Source organism: Dermacentor albipictus, chromosome 2, assembly GCF_038994185.2.
Source record: "Dermacentor albipictus isolate Rhodes 1998 colony chromosome 2, USDA_Dalb.pri_finalv2, whole genome shotgun sequence".
Lineage (NCBI taxonomy): Eukaryota > Metazoa > Arthropoda > Arachnida > Ixodida > Ixodidae > Dermacentor > Dermacentor albipictus.
The window spans coordinates 64,729,964-64,751,966 of record NC_091822.1 but is presented as its reverse complement, the minus strand read 5'-3'; the positions used below and the strand labels follow the sequence as shown (position 1 = coordinate 64,751,966).

General features: G+C 48.5%; 1 protein-coding gene across 2 annotated transcripts in view; it reads left to right on the top strand.

The window, feature by feature from the left end:
• The window catches only part of LOC135903276 (sulfotransferase 1B1-like), a 57,196-nt gene extending 35,555 nt beyond the window's left edge, over positions 1–21,641 (top strand). The window contains exons 1-2 of one of the 2 annotated variants that reach the window (XM_065433691.1): positions 8,394–8,611; positions 20,652–21,641. In XM_065433691.1, coding sequence (XP_065289763.1) covers positions 20,667–21,626 — 960 coding nt within the window. In that variant the 5' untranslated portion in view covers positions 8,394–8,611; positions 20,652–20,666 and the 3' untranslated portion in view covers positions 21,627–21,641. Of the gene's footprint in view, positions 1–8,393; positions 8,612–20,651 lie in introns of those variants that run through there. The other variant, XM_065433690.2, reaches the window with a different exon arrangement.
• The last annotated feature ends 362 nt before the right edge of the window (positions 21,642–22,003 follow it).

Sequence of the window (22,003 nt, the reverse complement as noted above, 5' to 3'; positions counted from 1 at the left end):
CGCCTATTTCAAGCACCATAGAGGGCATGGCGTTCTTGTGTACAAGTGCCTCAATGACAAAGAGTGCTGGCTAGCCGCAACTGACCAGGAAAACGCACCGTTGTGCCTTTTCTCAGGCAAGGGAGTGAGATGGTGGTTAGGCACTCTGAATATATATCGCGAACATGCGCCGGAATGCGTCGATAGCTATATATGTCATTATTGGGTGGTCTCTCGCGGTACCAGCTGTTGCTACGGTTGAAGCACTTCGAGGTATCCCCAAACATGTTCGAAGGGCTTTGCCTTGAATCCTCTTTAGGACATGGATGTTAGTTTTGTTAGCATTGGACAGCACTGGTGTGCTATATCGCAAGTATTCTAGAAAAAGGGTCCTGTATAGTTGAAGCATGGAAGCCATGGATGTACCCCACGTTTTACCAGCAAGAAATATTAGTATATGGGCAATACAGGTAAGCTTCTTCTTCAAGCCTAGGATGTAGGCGCTCCACGAAAGGTCTCTGTCAATATAAATGGGGTACCAGGTCATGGGCTTGTGGGTAAAACCGACAAAGGCAAGGCCGGAATGCTGAGGCCTTGAGCACGCAGGTACGATTATGTTAGAGTCACTGCTTTTTGGAGCTGTGCACGCACCTGGAGACATGTAACTGCAGAGGCCCATTGCATATGTCATCAGCATATCTGGAAAAGTTGACTGTATGTGGTAGAACGTCGGCAAGGCGAAGGATTGGAAGGTTGAAACAAGTGGGGTAAGAACCCCACCCTGCGGGACGCCACGGGAAGTATAATGGTCAGTGGTTCGGCCATCCGTACTGGGCACAAAGAAGGATCTTTTCAATACATAGCCCCGCATCCGCCGAAAGATGCGTCCACCAGTTCTATTATTTTCCAGGGCATCAAGGATGGCTTCATGCGTTACATCATCATAGGCGCCTTTCAAGTCGAGGAAAAGTGCAACCGATATACGTTTGCGGTGTTTTTCTTCTTGCATTGACGTCACGAAGTCGATGACGTTGTCAATGGAGGAACGGCCTCTTCTGAACCCAGCCATGGCCTCGGGGTATACGTTGTGGTGCTCAAGATACCCCTCTAGGCGTGTGAGAATCATTCTTTCCATGACCTTCCCAACACAGCTGGACAGCACAATGGGTAGGTAGGACGCTAGGTCAAGTGGCGACTTTCCAGGCTTCAGGAGTGGTATCAAGCGGCTGGACTTTCACCGCTCAGGAACGACGCCATAATTCCATGACTGGTTGTATCATTCCAGTAATCTACCTCGGCCATCTTCCCCTAGGTGGCGTAAATTAGCGTAGGTGATGCCGTCTGGTCCTGGTGACGATGAGCGCCTGCATGTGGCCAGAGCAGCGTCCAATTCCTCAAGTGAGAAGGACACATTCAATTCTGAGAAGCATATCGCAGGAACCTCCCCCACAATTTCGCTATTGACGGTGACCACACTGCCCGCAATCTTCAGACAGATATCTTCGGCTATACCAACCAGCGAGCGGCCTTGATGGAGGGCTAGGGCGCAGAATGAGTGTCGTTGTTGTGGAGACAAACCACGGCCGCGCACCGTCCTCCATATTATAGACAGTGGCTTTCGAGGGTCAGGTGATTCGCAGAACGTCTTCCACCGTTGTCCCTCCAGCTTGTCCATACGACGCTGGCTTTTATTTTGTATACGTCTAGCAACTCTAAGGTCATGTACTGACTTCGGGCACCTGTATCGCCTCTCGGCCCTTCTGCTAATCATTCCAAGTCGCTCAATTTCCGTGTTGAAATGTACGTTTTTTTGTGTGTGTATGTAAATGTGTACTTAGACTCTTCCAGCACACTTGTAATGAGGTCTTATATGGTGCAGGCCAATCCTTCTTTACGAGATCGCGGGAGGCCACGGCGGCCACATTTCGATGGAAGCGAAATGAGAGAACAACCGTGTGCTTAGATTTAGGTGCACGTTAAACCCAGGTGGTCGGAATTTCCGGAATCCTCCACTACGGCGTGTGTCATAACCAGAAAGTGGTTTGGTCACGTAAAACCAGATAATTGAAAAATCCTTCTTTGCATGTTTGTTCCACCTTTCTTTTATATGTTGGCCACCTTATTTGCCAGGAAGTAGAAAAGGAGAAGTTTGCAAATCCCGGAATTCTTAAGTAGATGGGAATATGTTCCCTGCCATGAGCATCGATATCAGAGAACCATCGAGCATTTTGACCAATATGCCATGACACCAAATTCAAATGTAAGCAACTGCTATAGGTCGAACCACGCAAGTACGTTGACCTGCCATCGTTCATAATGCTGAGTTAGTGGTTGGAAGCAAATTCCACAAGTTTCCGGCACCTGGTATCTATTCTGGAGGTTCCCCAAACCAAGTGATGAGTACTAAAGTCTCCCGTGATAATCCAGGGTCCAGAAGTCGCTTTCAGGATGGCTCGCAGTCGTCACCGTGGAACCGACTAAATCGGGAGATGTAGGCGCTGATCAGGAGGAAGGCCGCTTTATTCTTTTTAATGCGGAGACACACGTATTCGTTTCCATAATGAGGTCGCAGCGAGTGAGAAATGCTGTGCGGATGTAAAGAATTACTTTACTGGATTACCCGCCCGTCGACGCCATAAAGGTTTCATACCCAGAAAGACTGCGGTTTTGACACGTTCGGTTCGCACGTTACGACTATAGGAAATCGGTTCGTAAAAACGTATTGGTGGAACCATGACATTCCTGATTTAAATACTCTGGTATTCCACTGGAAAACCGTCGCACTACGTACTTCATAACAGAGGGATGGCAGTGGAAAAGCCATTGTGCTTACGCAAGATTTGCAAGCACTGGGCTCAGGGCATCCAACATTTGCACTGCGCTTCGAGCTGTTGGCGTATTCGAGTTGCCCACATTCGTTCGAATCGCATTTATCAAAGACTTGAACACTGTCAAAATTCGGTGGTCATGTTGTGTCAGCTCAACTGGGTGAGGGGTGAAGCACTGTGGGTGCCACTCCTTGTTGTGGTTTATCCACAGGGCTTATCCTTGGCACTGGTGGTCATGCAAGCCACCACTGCCAAGATGCAGGACGTGCTGAGCCCAGTGCTTGCTAATCTTGCATAAGCACAATGGCTCTTCTATGCCATCCCTCCGTTATGAAATGCGTAATGCGACGATTTTCCAGTGGAATGCCAGAGTATGTCAATCACGAATCTCATGTTTCCGGCATTCATGCCACGGCATTCTTTTCAGCTGCTGCATTGTCAATACGTGGTTTGGACACATTCTGCAGTGGTGTTGTAGTGGATTCAACAGCAAGAGGTTTTGCGGCACACGCATTTTGTGTGCGGTGAGCAGAATTCCTTGATAAACGTCTGCGACGAGAACGACGTCGCCTAACGTCAGCAGCTTCTTCTCGGTGAGTCGACCAGTCCCCCAGCTTTTTCTTCAATACGGAAATTCCCTCATAACTCTTGGACGTTTCTTTCATGAGGCGTCGTGCGGCCCCTGACAGTTTGAACACTTATGAGTTTTAGCATGGCAGTTGTCTGCAGAGTGTTGTGCTGCAGAACGTCATCATATCGTGGACTTTCCACAGACGGCGCTCACCAGAGCGAATTTCTGGCAATTTCTGCACTGATGTCGCTTGGGAACAAAGGGCCGGACAGAATGTCAGAAATTACCTACCATCACATGTGACGGAAGGCAGTCACCTTTAAAGACAACTTTTGCACATCTCGAATTTCTGAGACAGGTCACCTGTAGCCTATGGGTCCCATGAGTGGCAGGCTTAATCAAAAATGGTAAATCCTCACCTGAGATGGCCGCATCAATGTCATATATGACGCCTGTACTAGCCTATTTTCCCAGCGGGAAGATGGTACGAACATTCATGCCACCGAGGACAGTGATAGCTCGCAGAGAATCTAAGGCCGACGCTTGAAATCCTCAATGCCATTTGGCAATAGTCTCTCAAGTTCAACCGATGCAACTTGCCTGTTGAGGAGCCTCATGTTGTCGGAGGGTAGCACAGGAAGGATGGTGTACTTCGGTGAACTCTGCGGAGTCCTTATAGTAGATGTGTCCACAGAGGCCCCGAGCATTCGACGCTTTGCTTTCTAACTCGGGACAGTTACGCAGTCGTGGTCGGAGCAGTCGTCGCCCTCGGTCGAGTCTATCAGAGTAGCCTCGCTGTCGCTCTAGAGGCAGTTCCGCTTCATTGAGGCTGCCGACGCGGGCGCCGTTAAATCAGGTGGGTCGGATCGGATCGGAAAACATTTATTGGGCTCTAGAAAAGAGATCTTCGCGGCTTCATACGGCCTCTTCCATCTTCTGATGGATTCTTCTGTGTGCAATCACAGGGTTGGTGCCCTAGTCCAAGCCTCTACTGAGTATGGCCAACCCGCGAGCTCGCTCTACTAGGCGCTTTTGGCCGTTCAAGCTTACGCTGGAAAGCATAATCGCCCACTGTTCCGCACTCGGGTTTTTAATTTTATAGGTAGTTGGGGACTCAATATTTTGACAGGCCCATGATATGTGGTATAGATCTGGTTTTTCTCCGCACCATGAGCACTTAGCCTCATACTGTGTAGGGAAAATTATATTGAGAAGGTTTAGATTCGGGAAAGTACCCGTCTGCAGTTGTCGCCATGCAACATCATCCTCTCTGCTTGGATCCTTACCTGGGGGTGGGTACTTCAGTCTGACCCCTTTATAATAATTTAGGATATCTGAGTAGCCCATGGGTGCTGACTCGGGTTCCTCAATGCTGGATGTGTCGGACGCCCGGTTGGTATGCCCTCGAGCTATCCTATCCGCCTCTTGGTTCCCTGTTATGCCAGTTACCCAGATTATAGTATGCTGAACTTTGTTTCCCGGGTCGCATGAGCAGAGTATGTGGCGTGCTCTGCGCCCAATTCTGTCGTTTGTATAATTACGGCATGCTGCTTCAGAGTCTGTTATTATTGTTAGGGACCTGCCAGATCGATAGCCCTCCACTGTTGCCAGAGCCACAGCTGCCTCTTCGGCCTCGACTACCGTGCAGTCCTGTAGTGATGCGCTGGTGATCTCCTTGAGGTCCGAATTAACCACCGACGCCGCTGCTCTGCTGTTTTGTCTACCGTCTTTGACGAACGTTGCCGCGTCCTTATACCTTGTATTGTCCTTGTTCGCCAAGGTTCTCTGCACGTACTCCGCTCTTGCTTCTCTACGCGCCTTGTGCAGGTTCCGGTCCATATTCTTGGGTATCGGTGCGACTCGCAGTGTACTGCGATACTTGTCCGGAATGGCCGCGGTACGTTCGATCTCTTGGATCATGGTGCCGCTGCCGTATCTTCGCAGGAGCACCCTTCCCGTGGGGGTCTGCATCAACTTACGTGCCTGATAGCATAGTAGTGCTTCTCTTAGTTACCTGAAGGTATTGTGCAGTCCCAGGGCCAGCAGTTTCTCGGTCGATGTGCACTGCGGCAGGTGAAGCGTAGTTTTGTACGCCTTTCGCAGTATGGCGTCCGCTTGTTCTTCTTGCTTGATGTATTTGGGGTAGGGAAGGCTATGCACCACTCTGCTAACCACGAGGCTCCTGACTAGCCTGAGTGTGTCGCTCTCCTTCATACCGTGTCTCTTGCTAGATATTCTGTTGATCATATGGGCTACCTGCATGGTGGCAGTCTTCAGCAGTGTCAGAGTATGATTGCACCGTTGATTGGACTGGATCCGAATCCCCAGGATCCGAATGGTGGTCTTCTCCGGAATGCGTTGTCCCGCGATGTATACGTTGAGGCTGAGCTCATCGCTTGTAGGGACCGTTCGATTTTGTTTGCCTCGCCACACCCTTCGGAGCTCGGACTTCTCCGTCGAGCAGGCGAGGCCTTTGGCCCTAACGTAGGTTTCTACGCAGGTGGCCGCTTTTTGCAGGCACTCTTCTTTTTCGCTGAGCGATCCCCGGTTCACCCATACCGTGATGTCGTCAGCGTACATGGCGTGCCATATGCCTTCAAGTTGTTCGAGTTGTCTTGCTAGCCCGATCATTGCGACGTTGAAGAGGATGGGGGAGATGACCGACTCTTGAGGAGTTCCCTTGTTTGGGGTGCGAAACTTCTCTGATCTGACTGCTCCCAGGCCGATTGTTGCTGTCTGGTTAGAGAGGAAGGCCTTGACGTAGCCATGAATCCTTCTGCCACAGTTCAGACTATCCATTCCTGTGAGGATGGCTTCGTGGCTGACATTGTCGAAGGCTCCTTTAATGTCCAGTGCGATGATGTCGTGTTCGCTGTTCCGTGGGACGTCGCTGAACACCTCCTCCTTGAGCTGGAGGAGCACGTCTTGCGTCGATAATTTAGCGCGGAATCCAAACATGCTGGGGAGGTGCAGCTCGTTGTCCTCCATATAATTGTGTAGCCTCATTGTAACCACCCGCTCGTACAGCTTGCCTAAGCATAACGTGAGAGAGATTGGTCTAAGATTTTCTACTTGCAGTTTTTTGCCAGGTTTTATCATCACTACCTCCGAATGCTTCCACTCCTCGGGTACTGTCTCCTCTACCCAGTGCTTGTTGAGATAGTAAGTTCGACTACCAGCTCATCACTGAGGTTGCGAATCAGCGCGTTCTTTATCTTGTCTGCACCTACAGCCGTATTCCTAGTGGTATTTCTTATTGCTGCGTATACTTCCTCTTTGGTTATAGGCCTGTCCAGATCAGAATTTTCTTTCCCCTTGTAGCACTCCGTGTAGGCTGCTGGGTCACCGTCCCCGAAGCACTTGCGCCTTACTCTTTCTATGAGCTCATACTCTGAGCCCTGAAACTGGTGAACCAGCCTCTGTATGGCCTTGTTCTTCTCCGACTTGGTTTTAGTCGGGTCCAGGAGTGCTTTGAGTATGCTCCACGTTCGGGCAGTACTCACGGTTCCGCTTAAGGAATTGCTAAATTGCTGCCAATTTCCTCTCGGCAATTGTTCCGCATACTCTTCCGTCTTTTGCGTAATTTCCGCAATCTTCAGCTTTAGCTTCCTACTAAACTTCTGTCTCCTCCACCTTTTGGTAAGGCTCTGTCTTGCCTCCCATAGCCGAAGCAGTCTAGAGTCAACCTCCTGTATTAGCTCTGTGCGGCCAATCTCCTTGGTGTACTCGCTTTGCCTTTCCTTCAGCATATTCCCCCATCCCTCGATTGACAGTATCGCGCCCAGCGGAGGTCCATCATAGGCTTCTCTAAAGGCATCCCAATCCGTTATTTTTGCTGTACCTATCCGACGCTTTACGTGAGCCATTCCGATTTGCGTCTTGATGATGTATGATGATGATGATGGTGATGATGATGATGTATGATGATGTCTTGATGATGGTTAAGCATAGAGGCGCCTTCGTAGTCCTCGGTTTCCGCTGCCTCTAGGTCGGAGGTGGCCTCGAGGTGGTCGGCTTCCATTTCTTGAGCTTCGAGCGGATTTTCGGCGACTCCGCTCAGTGTTGATTCAAAATTCGGCAAACTCGTGTGGCGAAGACCGATTTCAGGCTGCTTCGATGCCATGGTGTCGGTCTTGCTGCCCGCAAGCGCCGTCAAAGCGCTGGGACGAACGTTGGGCCCAGCGCCTGCGCTCCGCTCGGCCACGTGGGAGGCCTCAAAAGTCCGATGAAAACCCAAAAAACTGGCCTACCGGCTTGAGACCGGTATCCAGGTGGTCGGAAACTTGAGCGGTATTAGACACAACCAGTGGTTGATGGCTCGTTGATGGGTAGCGGTCCGAATTGGTCGAAAAATGCGGAGCCCATGCAACGCACGGCCAGCGTCTCGCGAACTTCTTCTCAGGTGGGAGTACGGTTGGCTCTACTTCCATTTCCGTCGAGCCAAGAACAGTGTTTACCGAAAGAAAGCGAGTATCCCCAGAAAATCCCGGTGATGGAGACCAAACACTCAGCAATAAGATCACTTCGTCGTCTTCCCCCAACCTTTATAGCACAGATAATATAGAGGCATTCTCGATAAACTGCAGAAGCACAAATCGCGTCAGCTGCCCATTTGTTCCCTTATAAAAAAATTTTCTACCTTTCGCATTAGGGACCTGTGACATAATTTTGCTGGAATGCAATCTGTGTTGTGTAGTTTTTTCCGTCGTGTTGTGCAGTGGTACACATGTATCCAGCACGTGAAATATAGCATCCCTTATCATCATATTATTACCACCACGTCTTCCTCTCCTCTATCGTTCAGCAGGCCTTGTTTGTGCCTTGCCTCATATAACGAAAGAAAAGAGTTCAGGTGCTGGGCAACGGCTGAGTGACCACGATGCCTTTATCTGCCGCGTTATCACGACAACAATCGCGCCAAAACGACACAACAGAGGAAAGGTCGTTCTAATTGTTCTGCAACAGTGATAAGAAATTCTGGCTTCCAATGCTTGGAGAAAACCGGTCAGAGCTCAAGCACTGATTGGCGACAAGTGTCACGATCGGTCCCTGTGATGATTCCAGCGAAATAAAAAAAAGTGTGCGTGTACACCACCGCTTCCCAGCTTGGCCACACGCGGATGACGTCATTCGTTGGGAAATCTGAAGGCAGAGTGACCCTACGCCACCATTCCATCGCTAGTACAGCCAAGGGCCGAAGCACATTTTTGTCACTCGCGCTCGCAAAGAACAGGTGAGCAGTCGTTGCAAGCTTTACCATGAGAATACCAGGGAGATAGCAGATCTCTTATTGCGATAGTGCATATTCTGCGAGTTAATTCCATATTTCTTTCATCGGGCATTTTTTTTTCTCGCTTTCCCTTTGTCTAGGTGTTGCTCTAGATTTATGCTTGAGTTCTTCGTTGAGGATTTCCGTGGCTCTTGACTCTAACAATAATAAATAGTACTTCGTGTTGCAGTTAGTTCTCAATGATTCTAGCACAATCTTTTTTTTTTACTTATAAGCTACAGTATTAGCATCAGAAGCAGCATGTTTTCTGTAAGCCGAGAAATCTTTCCACGTGATAACATGCTCTCCGACCACTATGCATTAGCACGGCTATGAGCTTGATCACTCATTTCTTGATATTTCGAACAAGCGCATGCTCTTTTGTTGCCTCTCCAAAGGATTTCTCGCTACATCTAGCGGATATTTAGAGCGCTGTATGACAAGACGCGTTTACCAGACATCATTTCTTTTTACTTATCGCCTTTTAGTGCCACGAGCATGCCGTGAAGCTCTTGTTGTTTGCGCAGCACTTCCGGTTCACCTCCTCAGACGGCTGGGGATGAAATTCAAGATAAATCAGAAAAAAATAGAACTAGTAAAGTAGAAAATTCATGCGTTTCAATATAGATAGGATAACAGAGCAAATTGTTTCTTACAAGTTTAGTTACTGATGTGTCCGGGATAAATAGAATGAATTATAAATCACTGATTACCGCACACCAAATAACGAAATCGTAGATTTTAGACACTCGCCACATGAGCACGACTTTGGCGAGATTCCTGCAAACGCGGAAGCAGAAAGCGGAATTAATGACGTCGATGATGACGTCACACAAAATAAGGTGGCATGGTATTTAAGCGGCTGATTAATAGAAAACATTTGCCTGGCATAGACTGAACATCTGTCTAGAAGAGCGGTTGTGACGTCACTCCCTCCTATCTCACTTCTTCTCTGCCGGCTCTCCCCATCTCGCTCGCTCGCTAACTTGCTCGCAACAGCTGCGCGCGTGCGCTCATAACATGCTCTGACGTCAGCACCGAAGAGAGCGTGTAAGCTGCACTTCGTGCGCCCCTTGCTACGCGGCTACGCCCTGCCAGGTGGTGGCTGCTGCGCTTCCTCCTTGCCCTCCGTCGCTTCTTGCTCGCACATCGTGCCAGGGGAAAGACGTTCGCTTGCGAATGCCACTAACACCTAAGTCAAACATTAGGGTCACGTACCATTTTTTAACAGATTGGTAAGGAAAGTTTGGAGGATGCTTAAACTTCGCCTTGAAGAGTGTAACGCGGTAGCGTTCAAGGATCCCTGGCTCCTTCTCACGCTTCCCGTCAACTGGAACGCATGTAACTGTAATGCTTACTGGGCAACGTTGGCCACGAACGCTATGCACGAAGGCGGGCTTTGTGGTAGAAACGCGCCCTCTTGCGTGGGCCGCGATGCCATGCAAGTGAGCGCCAGCTGGAGGTATTGCAAGGAACCGGGCGTGCCGCTTCGTGGCCCCCAAGGCACCCATGGCGCGGGCGCGCGCAAATGGAGAATGCCGCGGCTGGTCTGTGTGGGTCAAGAGGTTTATTTGAGTTTTCGCGTAACATAATTATGTTTTGTCGTACAGTCAAATTACAATACGAGAGCTATCAAGTGTTTATGTGGTGTATAAATCGTAGTTTACGATCTTTCCACGTATTTTAGCTTGAGAAATTCAATTCAGTAAATCCCTTGCGTCATATGGAGGACCTGGGTACGGGTGGTACGAAAACATATTCGCCGAAACATATTCGTCGCGGGACACCGACACCGGATTTTCTGCGGCATGGTCTTTTTAACGCTACCACAATAATATCTAGTAAACCTTGGCGGGTTTAAAATTTTATTTTGATTGCATATTTCGCTATAGTGGAATAGTTGAAATGATCATCTTCATGTAAACGCCTTCGCAACGCATAGAACATTTTTCGCTGACGAGGTTATTATGCCTGCTGGTAACTCTCCCAGACATCCCTTTTTCAAATGTTTTTGAAAGGCAGAAAAAGGCACAGAAAAGCTTTTTGCCATCCGTGTAAAAAAGTACCTTCTGTTTAACTTTATATTAATAGCCTCGAATACAAATTATTCTTACAGATCCCTGAACAATGCCTGATTCAATATACCTGATCTTTTTATTTCTTTTCTGAAATTCTTGATGGCAAATTTTTACCGCGTCTGCGTACGACAATGTTTGCCCGATTCTAGCATATTTCATTGGCACCATAGCGCAATCGTTGCAAGAAGAATGGCACCATTATGGTGGTCCTGCCCTTAATTAGCCCCTACCCAACCACGGTCATTCGTCGGTTCTCTCAAGCCAACGTACCGCCAATGGATAAACATCAGATGTTCAAATAACGCCTTGAATCATTTCTGTCTTCGGTTGTCCACAAGTAACACGTTCCAGATGTAATTACAAGTCACAGCCATCTATATCTGTACAACATCGACACACATGGTGTCCTTAGTGTTCGCCATAGCCTCCGTTCTCGTGAAGCCACAAGGGTCCAATATTGTCTCACCAGGCCAAAAGAAAACCAACTCTTGTGGTATTTTGGCGCTTCAGCGATACGCTGATGAGCCACAATGCATGCTGCACAGCAACGTAAAAAGCTATGACACACTCAACTCGAACAACCCCTAAGAGAAGTTTTTATTTACTCGTGGACAGCGAACACTCGTATCAATGAGATATTGTTTCCTAACAAGTATGTGGCTCCTACTCTCTACAGGGGCTTGGCCAGAAAATTGGGTCAATTATTCCAATTTATAATCAATAAACTTCCGAGTATCTAGGGGCTTAAATTGTAGAACCTAAAATGATCTGTGAAAGTAAAATCAGTAAGGTCCCATCGAATAAGTAATAATTACTTTAACATTGCACAAAAAGAAAAGATAGAATTTAGGAGGGCATTCGGTTGGATTCCATAACATTTTTTTTTTTTTTTTTGCACAGCGGAGAAAACGTCCCTGCGGCTGAATCCCAAAGTGGAGGCCCCATAGGAAATAATGGAGAGCATAGAATTCACGGGTGTTACGTGCCAAAACCACGATTTGATTATGAGGAACGCCGTAGTGGGGCACTCCGGATTAGTTTTGACCAACTGGGGCTAGTTAACGTGCCCCTAATGCACGGGACTAGTGCGTCTCGCGTTTCGCCCCCGTCGAATTGTGGCCGCCGCCACTGCCGGGATTTGATCCCGCGGCTACGTGCTTTGCAGCGAAATACTGTTACGGGGATGTTGCGAGTATATAAAAACAATATTTACAATATATATATACAGGCTGAGTCACAATAGTTAAGATGGCGGACCAACAACAACACGCAGCAGCCAGCGTCTCCGATCTTCCTCTCTCTTCTCTCATCCTTCCGTAACAGGACCCTTGGGTGGCAAAGCGCCGTTTCGGGAAATGGTAGGTGAAGCAAAGTACGGCTTCAGCCGCGAAACGTGCACGACGTCAACAGGCGTCTGACTTGAGGATGCATCAAAGTGTAGCGGCGAAATCTCGTAATCTACGTCGCTAACTTGGCGTAGGACTTCATAAGGCCCTGTGTAGCGAGAGAGAAGCTTCTGGGAGAGGCCAACCCGACAACATGGTAGCCAGAGGAGCACCCAAGCACCTGGCGCGAACTCACCATTGCGATGGCAGCGGTCGTAACGCTCTTTTTGTATATGCTGTGAAGCTAATAAGCGGGCGACTTGACGTGCCATGTGAGCGCGATGGATGACTTCAAGAGCGTACTCAGTTGCAACACGCGGCACAGAAGGGAGGATGGTGTCAATCGGCAATGTGGGGTCGCGACCATACAAGAGATAAAAAGGCGAATAACCTGCGGCGTCGTGTCGGGACGAGTTATACGCGAACGTCACGTAAGCTAGCGTGGCGTCCCAGTCGCTGTAATCGTTTGCGACGTACATCGACAGCATCACTGTGATTGTTCGGTTGAGACCTTCCGTAAGACCATTCGTTTGGGGGTGGTAGGTGGTGGACAGCTTGTGCTCAGTGGCAAGCGGACTCGAAAAAAAATATGGTGTTTTACGTGCCAAAACCACTTTCTGATTATGAGGCACGCCGTAGTGGGGAAATCCGGAAATTTAGACTACCTGGGGTTCTTTAACGTGCACCTAAATCTGAGTACACAGGTGTTTTCGCATTTCGCTCTCATCGAAATGCAGCCGCCGTGGCCGGGATTCGATCCCGCGACCTCGTGCTCAGCAGCCCAACACCATAGCCACTGAGCAACTACAGCGGGTAAGCGGACTCGAGGAGGTCGTCAACAACTCGATATAAGAACGGGCGGCCGTGATCTGTAAGTCACTGTCGAAGTGCACCGTGGTCGCCGTCATGAAGTACGAACATGTGGCACGTGCCGTCGGTGCTGCCAGATTGCACTCCGGTGATGATGGACCGTAAGGATGCGTCGCGTTGTTGTTCAGCGCGCATATCGGTCATGTTAGTCAAAGCCATCACGCAGGTTACCGGATCATGCGCAACAGGATCGGGAGGATCCACGGGGTGACGCGAGAGGCAGTCACCGTCCTTGTGGAGAAGTCCAATCTTTTAATGGACACTAAATGAAAATTCCTGGAGCCACAAAGCCCAGCGACCAAGCCGTCCAGTCAGGTGCCGAAGGAAAGACAGCCAGCAGAATGCGTGGTGGTCTGTTACGACCGAAAACGTGCGGCCATACAAATATGGCCGGAGCTTGGCGACAACCCAAACTAAAGTCAAGCACTCCCGCTCGGTGATGGAGTAATTTCTCTCGGCAGGTGACAGGAGGCGGCTGGCGTAAGCTATCACGCAATCGGTACCATTCTCTTGTGCGAGAACAGCGCCGATGCCATAGCCGCTGTGGACTTCGGTCGGTGAAGACGGATCAAAGTAGGCAAGTATGGGAGGGGCTGTCAGAAACCCAATGAGAGCGGCTAACGCGGGAGCCCGCTCAGGGCCCCATTAGAACGGCGTGTTCTTCATTAGACGGTCTGTCAAAGGCCGAGCGACGTCGGCGAAGTTTTCGACGGAACGGCGAAAGTAAGAGCACAGGCCGACCAAGCAGCGCACTTCAGAAGCATAATGTGGCACAGGGAAACTGCGTACAGCGCCAACTTTTTCCTTATCTGGTTAGATGCGTAAATGAGGTGTCCCAACCCAGTAGGTACCGGAAGTGACACTTCGTGGAGTTCAGTTGAAGGCCAGCTTTGAGGAAGACCGCAAGAATTGCAGCGAGTCGGGTAAGGTGGCTGCCGAACGTGGGAGAAAAAACAATAACGTCGTCAAGATAACAAAGACAGGAGGTCCATTTGTAGCCTCGCAGAAGAGAGTCCATCATACGTTCATATGTCGCAGGAGGATTGCATAGGCCAAAGGGCATGACATTGAACTGATATAAGCCATCCGTGGTGATGAAGGCAGTCTTCTCGCGGCCCATTTCATCGAATGAAATCTGCCAGTAGCCGGATCGAAGATCGATGGACGAGAAGTATTTAGCTCCTTGCAAGCAGTCCAAGGCGTCATCGATGCGTGGTAGTGGGCAGACATCTTTCGCGTGATCTCGTTTAAGTGGCGCTAGTCGACGCAAGAACGCGCGGTACCATCATTCTTTTTCACAAAGACGACAGGCGAAGCCCAAGGGCTGGCTGATGGATCGATGACCCCATAGCGGAGCATTTTATCAACTTCTTATTCGATGACTTGATTTTCAGCATGCGTTACCGTTAGGGACGCCGACGAATAGGATTCTTGCCTCCAGTGTTTATACGGAGGTGAACAACAGATGTTTGGCCTAAAGGCATGTCGCCGCAATCAAAGATGTCACTGTATGATTAAAGTAGGTGACGTATGTCCGTGGCCTATGCAGATGTGAGGTCAGGTGCAATCATTTTCGCGAAGTCATCTGTTAAGGAACCAGAGCTGCGAGCTGCAATCGGCGCTAATAAGCCACCTTCGGCATTCACACTCTCAATGTCGAATTCGGAACCACTAGAAATGCTGGCTAAGAACATGCTGGCCGGAATCACTTGAGGGCACAGGCTGAAATTCAGAAGCGGTAGAACGACGTTGTTATTAGTAACCGTGACCAACGTATGCGGAACCGCAACGTTCGGGGTCAAAAGCACTTCGATGATGGGGCGAAGCACATATTCACCGTCAGGAACCTGTGGCTGGGCGGTCAAAAGTGACGTAAGCAACTGCTTCGCGTGACATGCGCACATCCTGAAGCGAGCACAAGTGCGGTGGGGCGGTGCTCGGAGCATCGGCGAGTTGAGGCAGTTTCTACTGAACGCGCAGTTCGCGCAGTTGATAGGAGCAGAATGAGTGCATAAAAAGTCCAATCCAAGGATAACGTCGTGATGGCAATTGTCGATCACAGCAAAGAGAACAGAAGTAGGGAGGCCGGCTATAATTCAACGCGCAGTACACTTTCCAAGAACAACCAGAATTAGAACTTGAGACTGACTCCAACCAAATAACTGAATTTTATTAGCCCGACGTTTCGGAGCCCATTCGGCTCCTTCTTCAGGGGGTTGTTCTTCGGGGGGTGGCGGTGTGCCGCTTTTAAAGCGTCTTTTTTGAAGAAAGGAGGGGGGGGAACACGGGAGGTGGGGAGACACTCCACAGACGGAAAGGTGGGGGGGAACAAAAGGAAAGGGGGGTTGTGTTGTTGACCGCTTCCAAGGTGCTGCGATGACCGGTGCTGGCTGGAGTGCTCACGAGGGTGCCCTTGATGGGCCGCGGGGGGGGGGGGGAGGTTACAGGGTCGCGCCGACGTTCTGTGTTGGTGAAACGAGCGGGAGTCTATCTGGCTGTGCGTCCTTTTCTTCTTTTCGTCATGTCGCCAAGGCCATGGACATAGACCGAGGGTAGGTTGCCCTTCACACGGTTTATGTTATTCTCCGTATTCTGAATGTGCCATGACTCCAGTAGTAGTCTCTTTCGCCAGTTCGTTTCTGTTTGAAGGATTTCAGTTTCCTTGAAAGCAATTTTGTGGTCGGCGACTTCAGAGTGTTCAGTGACGGCGCTGCGAATACGGTTCAACCGTATTCGCAGCGCCGTCATCGTATCCAGTTCGCGTCGAACGATTCGCACCGCGTCCTGTGATGACGATGCATCCTGCTGTGCGGTTTTATCTTAACACGTCGACGTTGCAGCAGTATTGGGAAGTCTGGCGAATGGGTGCAACACGCGGCGGCTTTTGGCCTGCTCGAATTGTCGGCACCCTTTATTGATAGCATCACCTGTAGAGCAGCTTTTGCACATGAGCAGATTAAAGGCGTCGTCAGCATACCCTTAAGCACGTGCCCGACCTTCTCAACTTCTGTCATGTTGTGATCGGCTTTACGATAAAGTGCCAGCACGTACTGGATGTACGAGACGTATGACTCCGCGGGGGATTGGACACGGAAGGCCAGTTCCTGCTTTGCGGCAATTTTACGGCCGGCTGGTTTGCCAAACAACTCTGTCCACGTCTGTTTGCATTGGTCCCATTTGGTTAGCTCCTCTTAATGGTTTTTGTTCCACACCTTTGCCGTGCCTCTTAAGCAGAACAACAGGTCACCTAGCATTAGCGTTCGGTCCCATCTGGTGATTCCACTCAGGCGTTCGTACACAGCCACCCACTCTTCGAGGTCGGCGCCATTGCTCCCGCAGAAGGTTCCAGGATCCTTGGGTTGCACCACCACAACCGAAGGTGACAGCGACGCAGCTGGCGACGGTGACGTTGGAGGCGGCAACGACATTGATCCCGTGTGGTCCCCGCCATTCATGGCTCGGACGGTGATGCAACTTCCACTTCCGAGCTCCGTTTCCAGCCATGGTACCCCGCACTTCCCACCAATATGTTACGGGGATGTTGCGAGTATAGAAAGACTATCTTTACAATATATATACAGGCTGAATCCGAGTAGTTAAAATGGCTGGCCACCAACAACAATCAGAAGCCAGCATCTCCCATCCTTCTTCGTCCTCTCTCTTCTTCCATCTTTCCGTAACAATCCCATAGCCGCTAAGCCACCACGGCAGGTTAAATAAAAGAATAACAGGTTTTGTTATGTCGAGTAAGTCTTCGAAGAGGTATTTCCAATTTTCTACTTTCTTTTGCTTAAGAAAAGCAATGATAATATAGAAGAAAGTGATGGATTGTTTCTTCCTTAATACAAAAGGAGCAGAGAGGGGAGGGCACCAAACCCGACCTGTGTAAGTAAAGCTCAGGGATTGAAGGCGGCAAAGTAATTTTGTGAGGGAGGGAGACCAGGAGCATCTTTGTGCTCCGAGAATCACTAGGCCAAGGAAATGCTAGGTGCCTATAATCATCAGAAGCAGTGAGTACTGCGTCTAATAAGGCTTTCATAATTCATCGTATCCGAAACCTAGCCGCCGTGATCTGTGCCGTCACTGGTAGAATAGGAAGGACTGGGCGGAAAAGTGACGTCTTAGCCAGTAAATCTGCAATTTCATAAAAAAAGCCTTTATGACCTGGTACCCGAATCAAATCAACACACTGCAGATGGGCAGGAACTAGCGAGTGAGGGCTTTAGAATAGGTGAATCACTAGACGCGGTAAGACTAGAGCACAAAGTCAGTAACAGTAGCAGCTGTTGTAGTCTTTTGGTCTAATTTACGTAAAGCTAGAATGACTGCTACAAGCTCAGCCAGAAAAATAGGCACGAAATCAGGCAACCTGATTTCGTGCCGTTGAGTGCAGAGCAAAATATTCGAATGCGAGCTTTTTCCTCGCCGTGCGATGCATCTGTCGCAATGATCACGTTTGTTGCTATTGTGTTCAGATGGTCCTGTAATATGCCGTTACAGGTGACGTATGGTAGTACATACGCATGGTTTGGAAAAACGTAACTGAATGCAATTTAGGGGGATTTTAATGCCTATTGCTTGGAAGCATATCGCGAATCTGTACGTCTAGTGGCTCAAGTAGTGTTTGCACAAATATAATATGTAGTGTCTTAAACCTGGGCCAATGAACGGGAAATAAAACATTCTGGATCGGAGGTGAACATTATTTGAGGACGGCCTAATTGTGATTCATATAGTCTTTAGAATGTATGAACGATCAGAAGATTAAATCGACACTAATGGGAAGCATTCTTGTTTCCAGGTATAATACGTCATTTTTAACGTATTTTGGACGTCCTAAGCACGAGCGTAGTGCCTCTCGTTCTAATAAAAGCAGTGACCGAAGCGTCTATGATGGCACACCTCAGCCAAATTCTAATACCGGACGAACGGGCATACTATATATAACCTAGAAAGTAATTATCTTCGCATACGCTATCTTCGATTACTCAGTTTGGGCAAAACTTAAATTGCACAAAATTCTTTTGCCGCAATATATTGAATATGGGGCCGCCAGTTAGGAGTGCCGTAATAAATAACTGCAAGGTAGTTGAGCAAAACGTGAACAAGGTGAATGCAGGAGCCAACGTTTCGACAAGTGGACTTGTCTTCTTCAAGGCGACGTACGCTTTCCTCGCCACAGTATATATAGGTGAGGTTCTTCTAAAGGGGAGAGCGTGTGGGGCGGGAGGGTGCGGAAACGAGCGAAGGTTTGTGAACGTGTCGAATTGAGAGTAAAGGAGCGCGCTGCACAAGGTCAAAGCCAGGGCCACCTCCCACCCCCGGTCTTTTAACCCATGCGTGTTAGCCGGCGTGTCAAGAGCGTCTGACACGCCGGCTGAAAAAAAACGGGGGGGGGGAGGGGAGGAGGAATGGAAAGAAAAAAAAAGAAAAGAACAAGAAGGGGGGGGGGGGGGGGGGTACGCCAATAAATACAACTAACTGTTGTTGCCTATAGCTTGAAGTTTAGCATAGCGAATAGATTCTAAAGCTCCCTTTGAAACGTTTATGCCTATTTCTTGCAATGTCTTGAACTTATGGATAAGGTATGATTCTCTGTATTTTCTTTCTCGTTCAGAACGGAAGTTTGACTTTAAGATGTAGAGCTTCAGTTCATCAAAGTTATGACCTGGTTAGAAATGCTCGGCGACGGCTTTGGGAAGCTATTCAGCTGTGTCCGCGCGGTGTCCGTTTAGTCTGACCTTCATTGATTGTCCTGTTTCCCCGATACTTGAGAGTGACTCTAGTTGTGGGACATCTAGATTAAAGTTAAGCGACGTCTCTTGGGTCCAGTCACGCTGCTTATGGCAGCTTTTAGCCGAGAAGCACGTTTCTAGTGTATACTAGGTGAATAAATAAAGTTGAAGTTGAAGTTGATGAGTGTACTGGGAAGGCTAGTTATCTAGCTAGCCTACCAGCTCCCTTAGATACGACTGCAAAATTTGGTAAAGGGAGTAAATGTCACTAGGCATAGCAAAAAAAAAAGCAATGTTGTCTGACACCTGAGTGAACAGCGATTTTGCTCAATGAAATATTCCCAAGAAAGCCACTTGGGAAACAATACAATTCCCTCTCTTTAAAAAATTCATTCAAACATGCTACAATGTAACCTGGAAAGCCGTGGCCCTGTAACCGAATTATGATATTTTAGGTTCAATAATATCATAGGCTTTACATATATCTGAGGTAACTAAAGCCGCAAACTGGTTTTTATGCCAGGCGATGTTAATGCGACGTTGAAGGTCTACATGCGCTTGGCATATTAAATAAACAGATCTAAATACACTATCAAAGGACCTCAACAGCTTATATTCATTATTAACTATTATATCCCCATTAAGCACCCTTTAAGTAAGTATCACTATATTTAACCTTAACGCAATCGTTCTTATCTTGTCGACCACATACCCTGCCACTTGCAGTTTAGGTAACGGAATAATTCTGGCGTCCATTTATTCGCGTCAAACCCATGCGTAGTTCTCTCTTGTGATTTTCCTTTTCTTTATCTTAATTGAAGGCCCTGATTACTTTTCCACGTTAGTGATTTTACGCGTGTTCGTCGTAACTTAGCGTTCCAGCATGTGTACAGCATATCCCACGTCATGTGCTGAGCGTACAATGGAATAACTAGAAATTTGCAACTTTATGTGACGCTCTTCGTATATACCAAGGTTGAGTATCCTGTGAAATATTTTCGAAGTATATATATATATATATATATATATATATATATATATATATATATATATATATATATATATATATATATGTATATATATATATATATATATATATATATATATATATATATATATATATATATATATATACGGGGTTGTTGGAGAAGTATGGGAGAGGCCTTTGCCCTGCAGTGAGCGAAAACTACTCTTCACGCCACGGGATACGTAGCGAGCTCGAAGCAGCGCAAGAACGATTAGCAATGAAGCAATGCTGCAATACAACGTATTACCAACCCCAAAACGCGCCTTTCATGAGGCGTCTGCTGCAGCAGGGCTCGTCTCTCGCGCTTCCGGCTGAACACACTGCGCCCTCTAGCGGCGTTGGCAAAACGTTCGCGCGTGGCCTCCAATATGCGTCGCTGTTCCCTCGCTGGCCGCATACCCAGCGACTTGACTTGGCGTGAAAGAGCTTCGTCGAAGAATGGCACATATCCACTTCAATCATGGCGCAACTCGCTAGTGCGTTGGGCTGCTTTCTTATAGTAACCCGTGTGACGTTAGTTCGATTCTAGCCCACACAGGAGAAATTCTAGAGGCTTCATTCTTCTTTGAGGATCTCGGGAAAAACAGGTACATAAGCATATGGTGGGGCATCAAACACTGCGCGAAATAGCCCGAGAACGCTAATTTAATTACGAAGACTTTGAAATCCGTAAATTTGTGTGGCGCGCCAGCGCTGTGACATTAGCACGAAATTCGAGTGAGGGAACTTTCCCTAGTTTTTGAACCATTAATCTACACATACCCGCAAATTTGCGATAAATCGAGCTTTCAAAAAGTTCTTATCAGTCTGCCAAGATTTCGTGTTTCTATTTACTGTCTATTAAACACATCACACTCTCCAAAAAAAGTTCTTGACGAGACGCTCATAACGATCTACTGCTGTTTTCAGAGGCACCTGGTGACGATGCAACGGCGCCGGCTAGCCCACCAAATAATCGACGGAGTTCCAAGATGTATTAGCATCAATCCAGACCGGCTAAGAGAAAATCTCAAGTTCAGAGCGCAGAGCGGAGACGTCGTGCAAACAACGTTCCCGAAGAGTGGAACGCATTGGTTGATGTACATCACGCACCTCATGCTCAGGGAAGGACAACCGATCACCTCGTACGAGGAGTTCGCCAAAGAATGGCGCTTCCTGGAGTACATGGACATCACGGACTGGACCTCGTCTCTACCACTGAGAACCTTCGCTACACACCTGCCGTTGGACAAGCGTACAATGACCGGAGAAGGCAAGTACGTCTACCTCGCCCGCAATCCATGGGATGTCTGCGTCTCCTTCTACAAAATGGCGATCAACATTAGCTCCTTCGAATTTCATGACGGAACGTTCGAAGACCTAGTCGACGCTTTTGTAAGTGGCAACTTCGGCTACGGCGACTATTTCAAACACGTAGCCGCGGGATACGCTCTTAGGGAACAGCCGAACGTGTTCTTCGCGACTTACGAGGAACTCAAAAAGAACCCACACGAGGTCGTGATTAGGCTGGCCTATTTCCTGGGAGAGAAGTATGGCCTGGCTCTGGAAAAGGACGAAGTATCGCTCCAAAAAGTGCTGGAAAGATCGCAGCCCGATTACATGCGTAGCGTAGTGGTGGTTGACTTGAGCGGTAAAGGTACACCCCAGTGGGACGAGGTGCTCTCACGGAAGAAGATCATCTGCAACGAAGGCTATGAAGGAGACGAGAACAAGTACTCGTTCGTGAGGAGTGGCAAAGTAGGAGGTTGGAAGGAGTACTTCACACCCGACCTGCTCCGGATGATGGAGAATCGGATTCTGGAGGCTGAAAAGGAGTCCTCCTTCATGGACCTATGGAAGGACATTCGAGCCGAAGCGATCAGAACCATGCATAATTCCGAATAAATGGTTGCACTCGCATTCTGCCGCTCTGAGCATGCGTTTGTGTTTCAAAACTCTCACGTGGCAGAATTATTTCGCTAAAAGCGGCAACCAGCAAGAATGGATGGAATAAACTTTATAGTGGACGACCATGCTTAGGGGGTGTTGCCCTAGGTGAGTGGCCTCCTTATTTCAGGAAATTGTGGCTCTCTGTCGACAGTCTGGCCCAATTTCCAACAACCAAAGCAGGTCCTGAGGGTTGTGGCAAGTCAGCAGAGCCTCCCGCTGGCCTGCTGACGGCTGCTGTACTTGCGATCTCTCGGGTTGTTCGCGCACCCCCATGTCATGTGGTAGAGGGAAAAGAACAATATAGTTTCTCTCATAATTAGGGAGGCATTGAC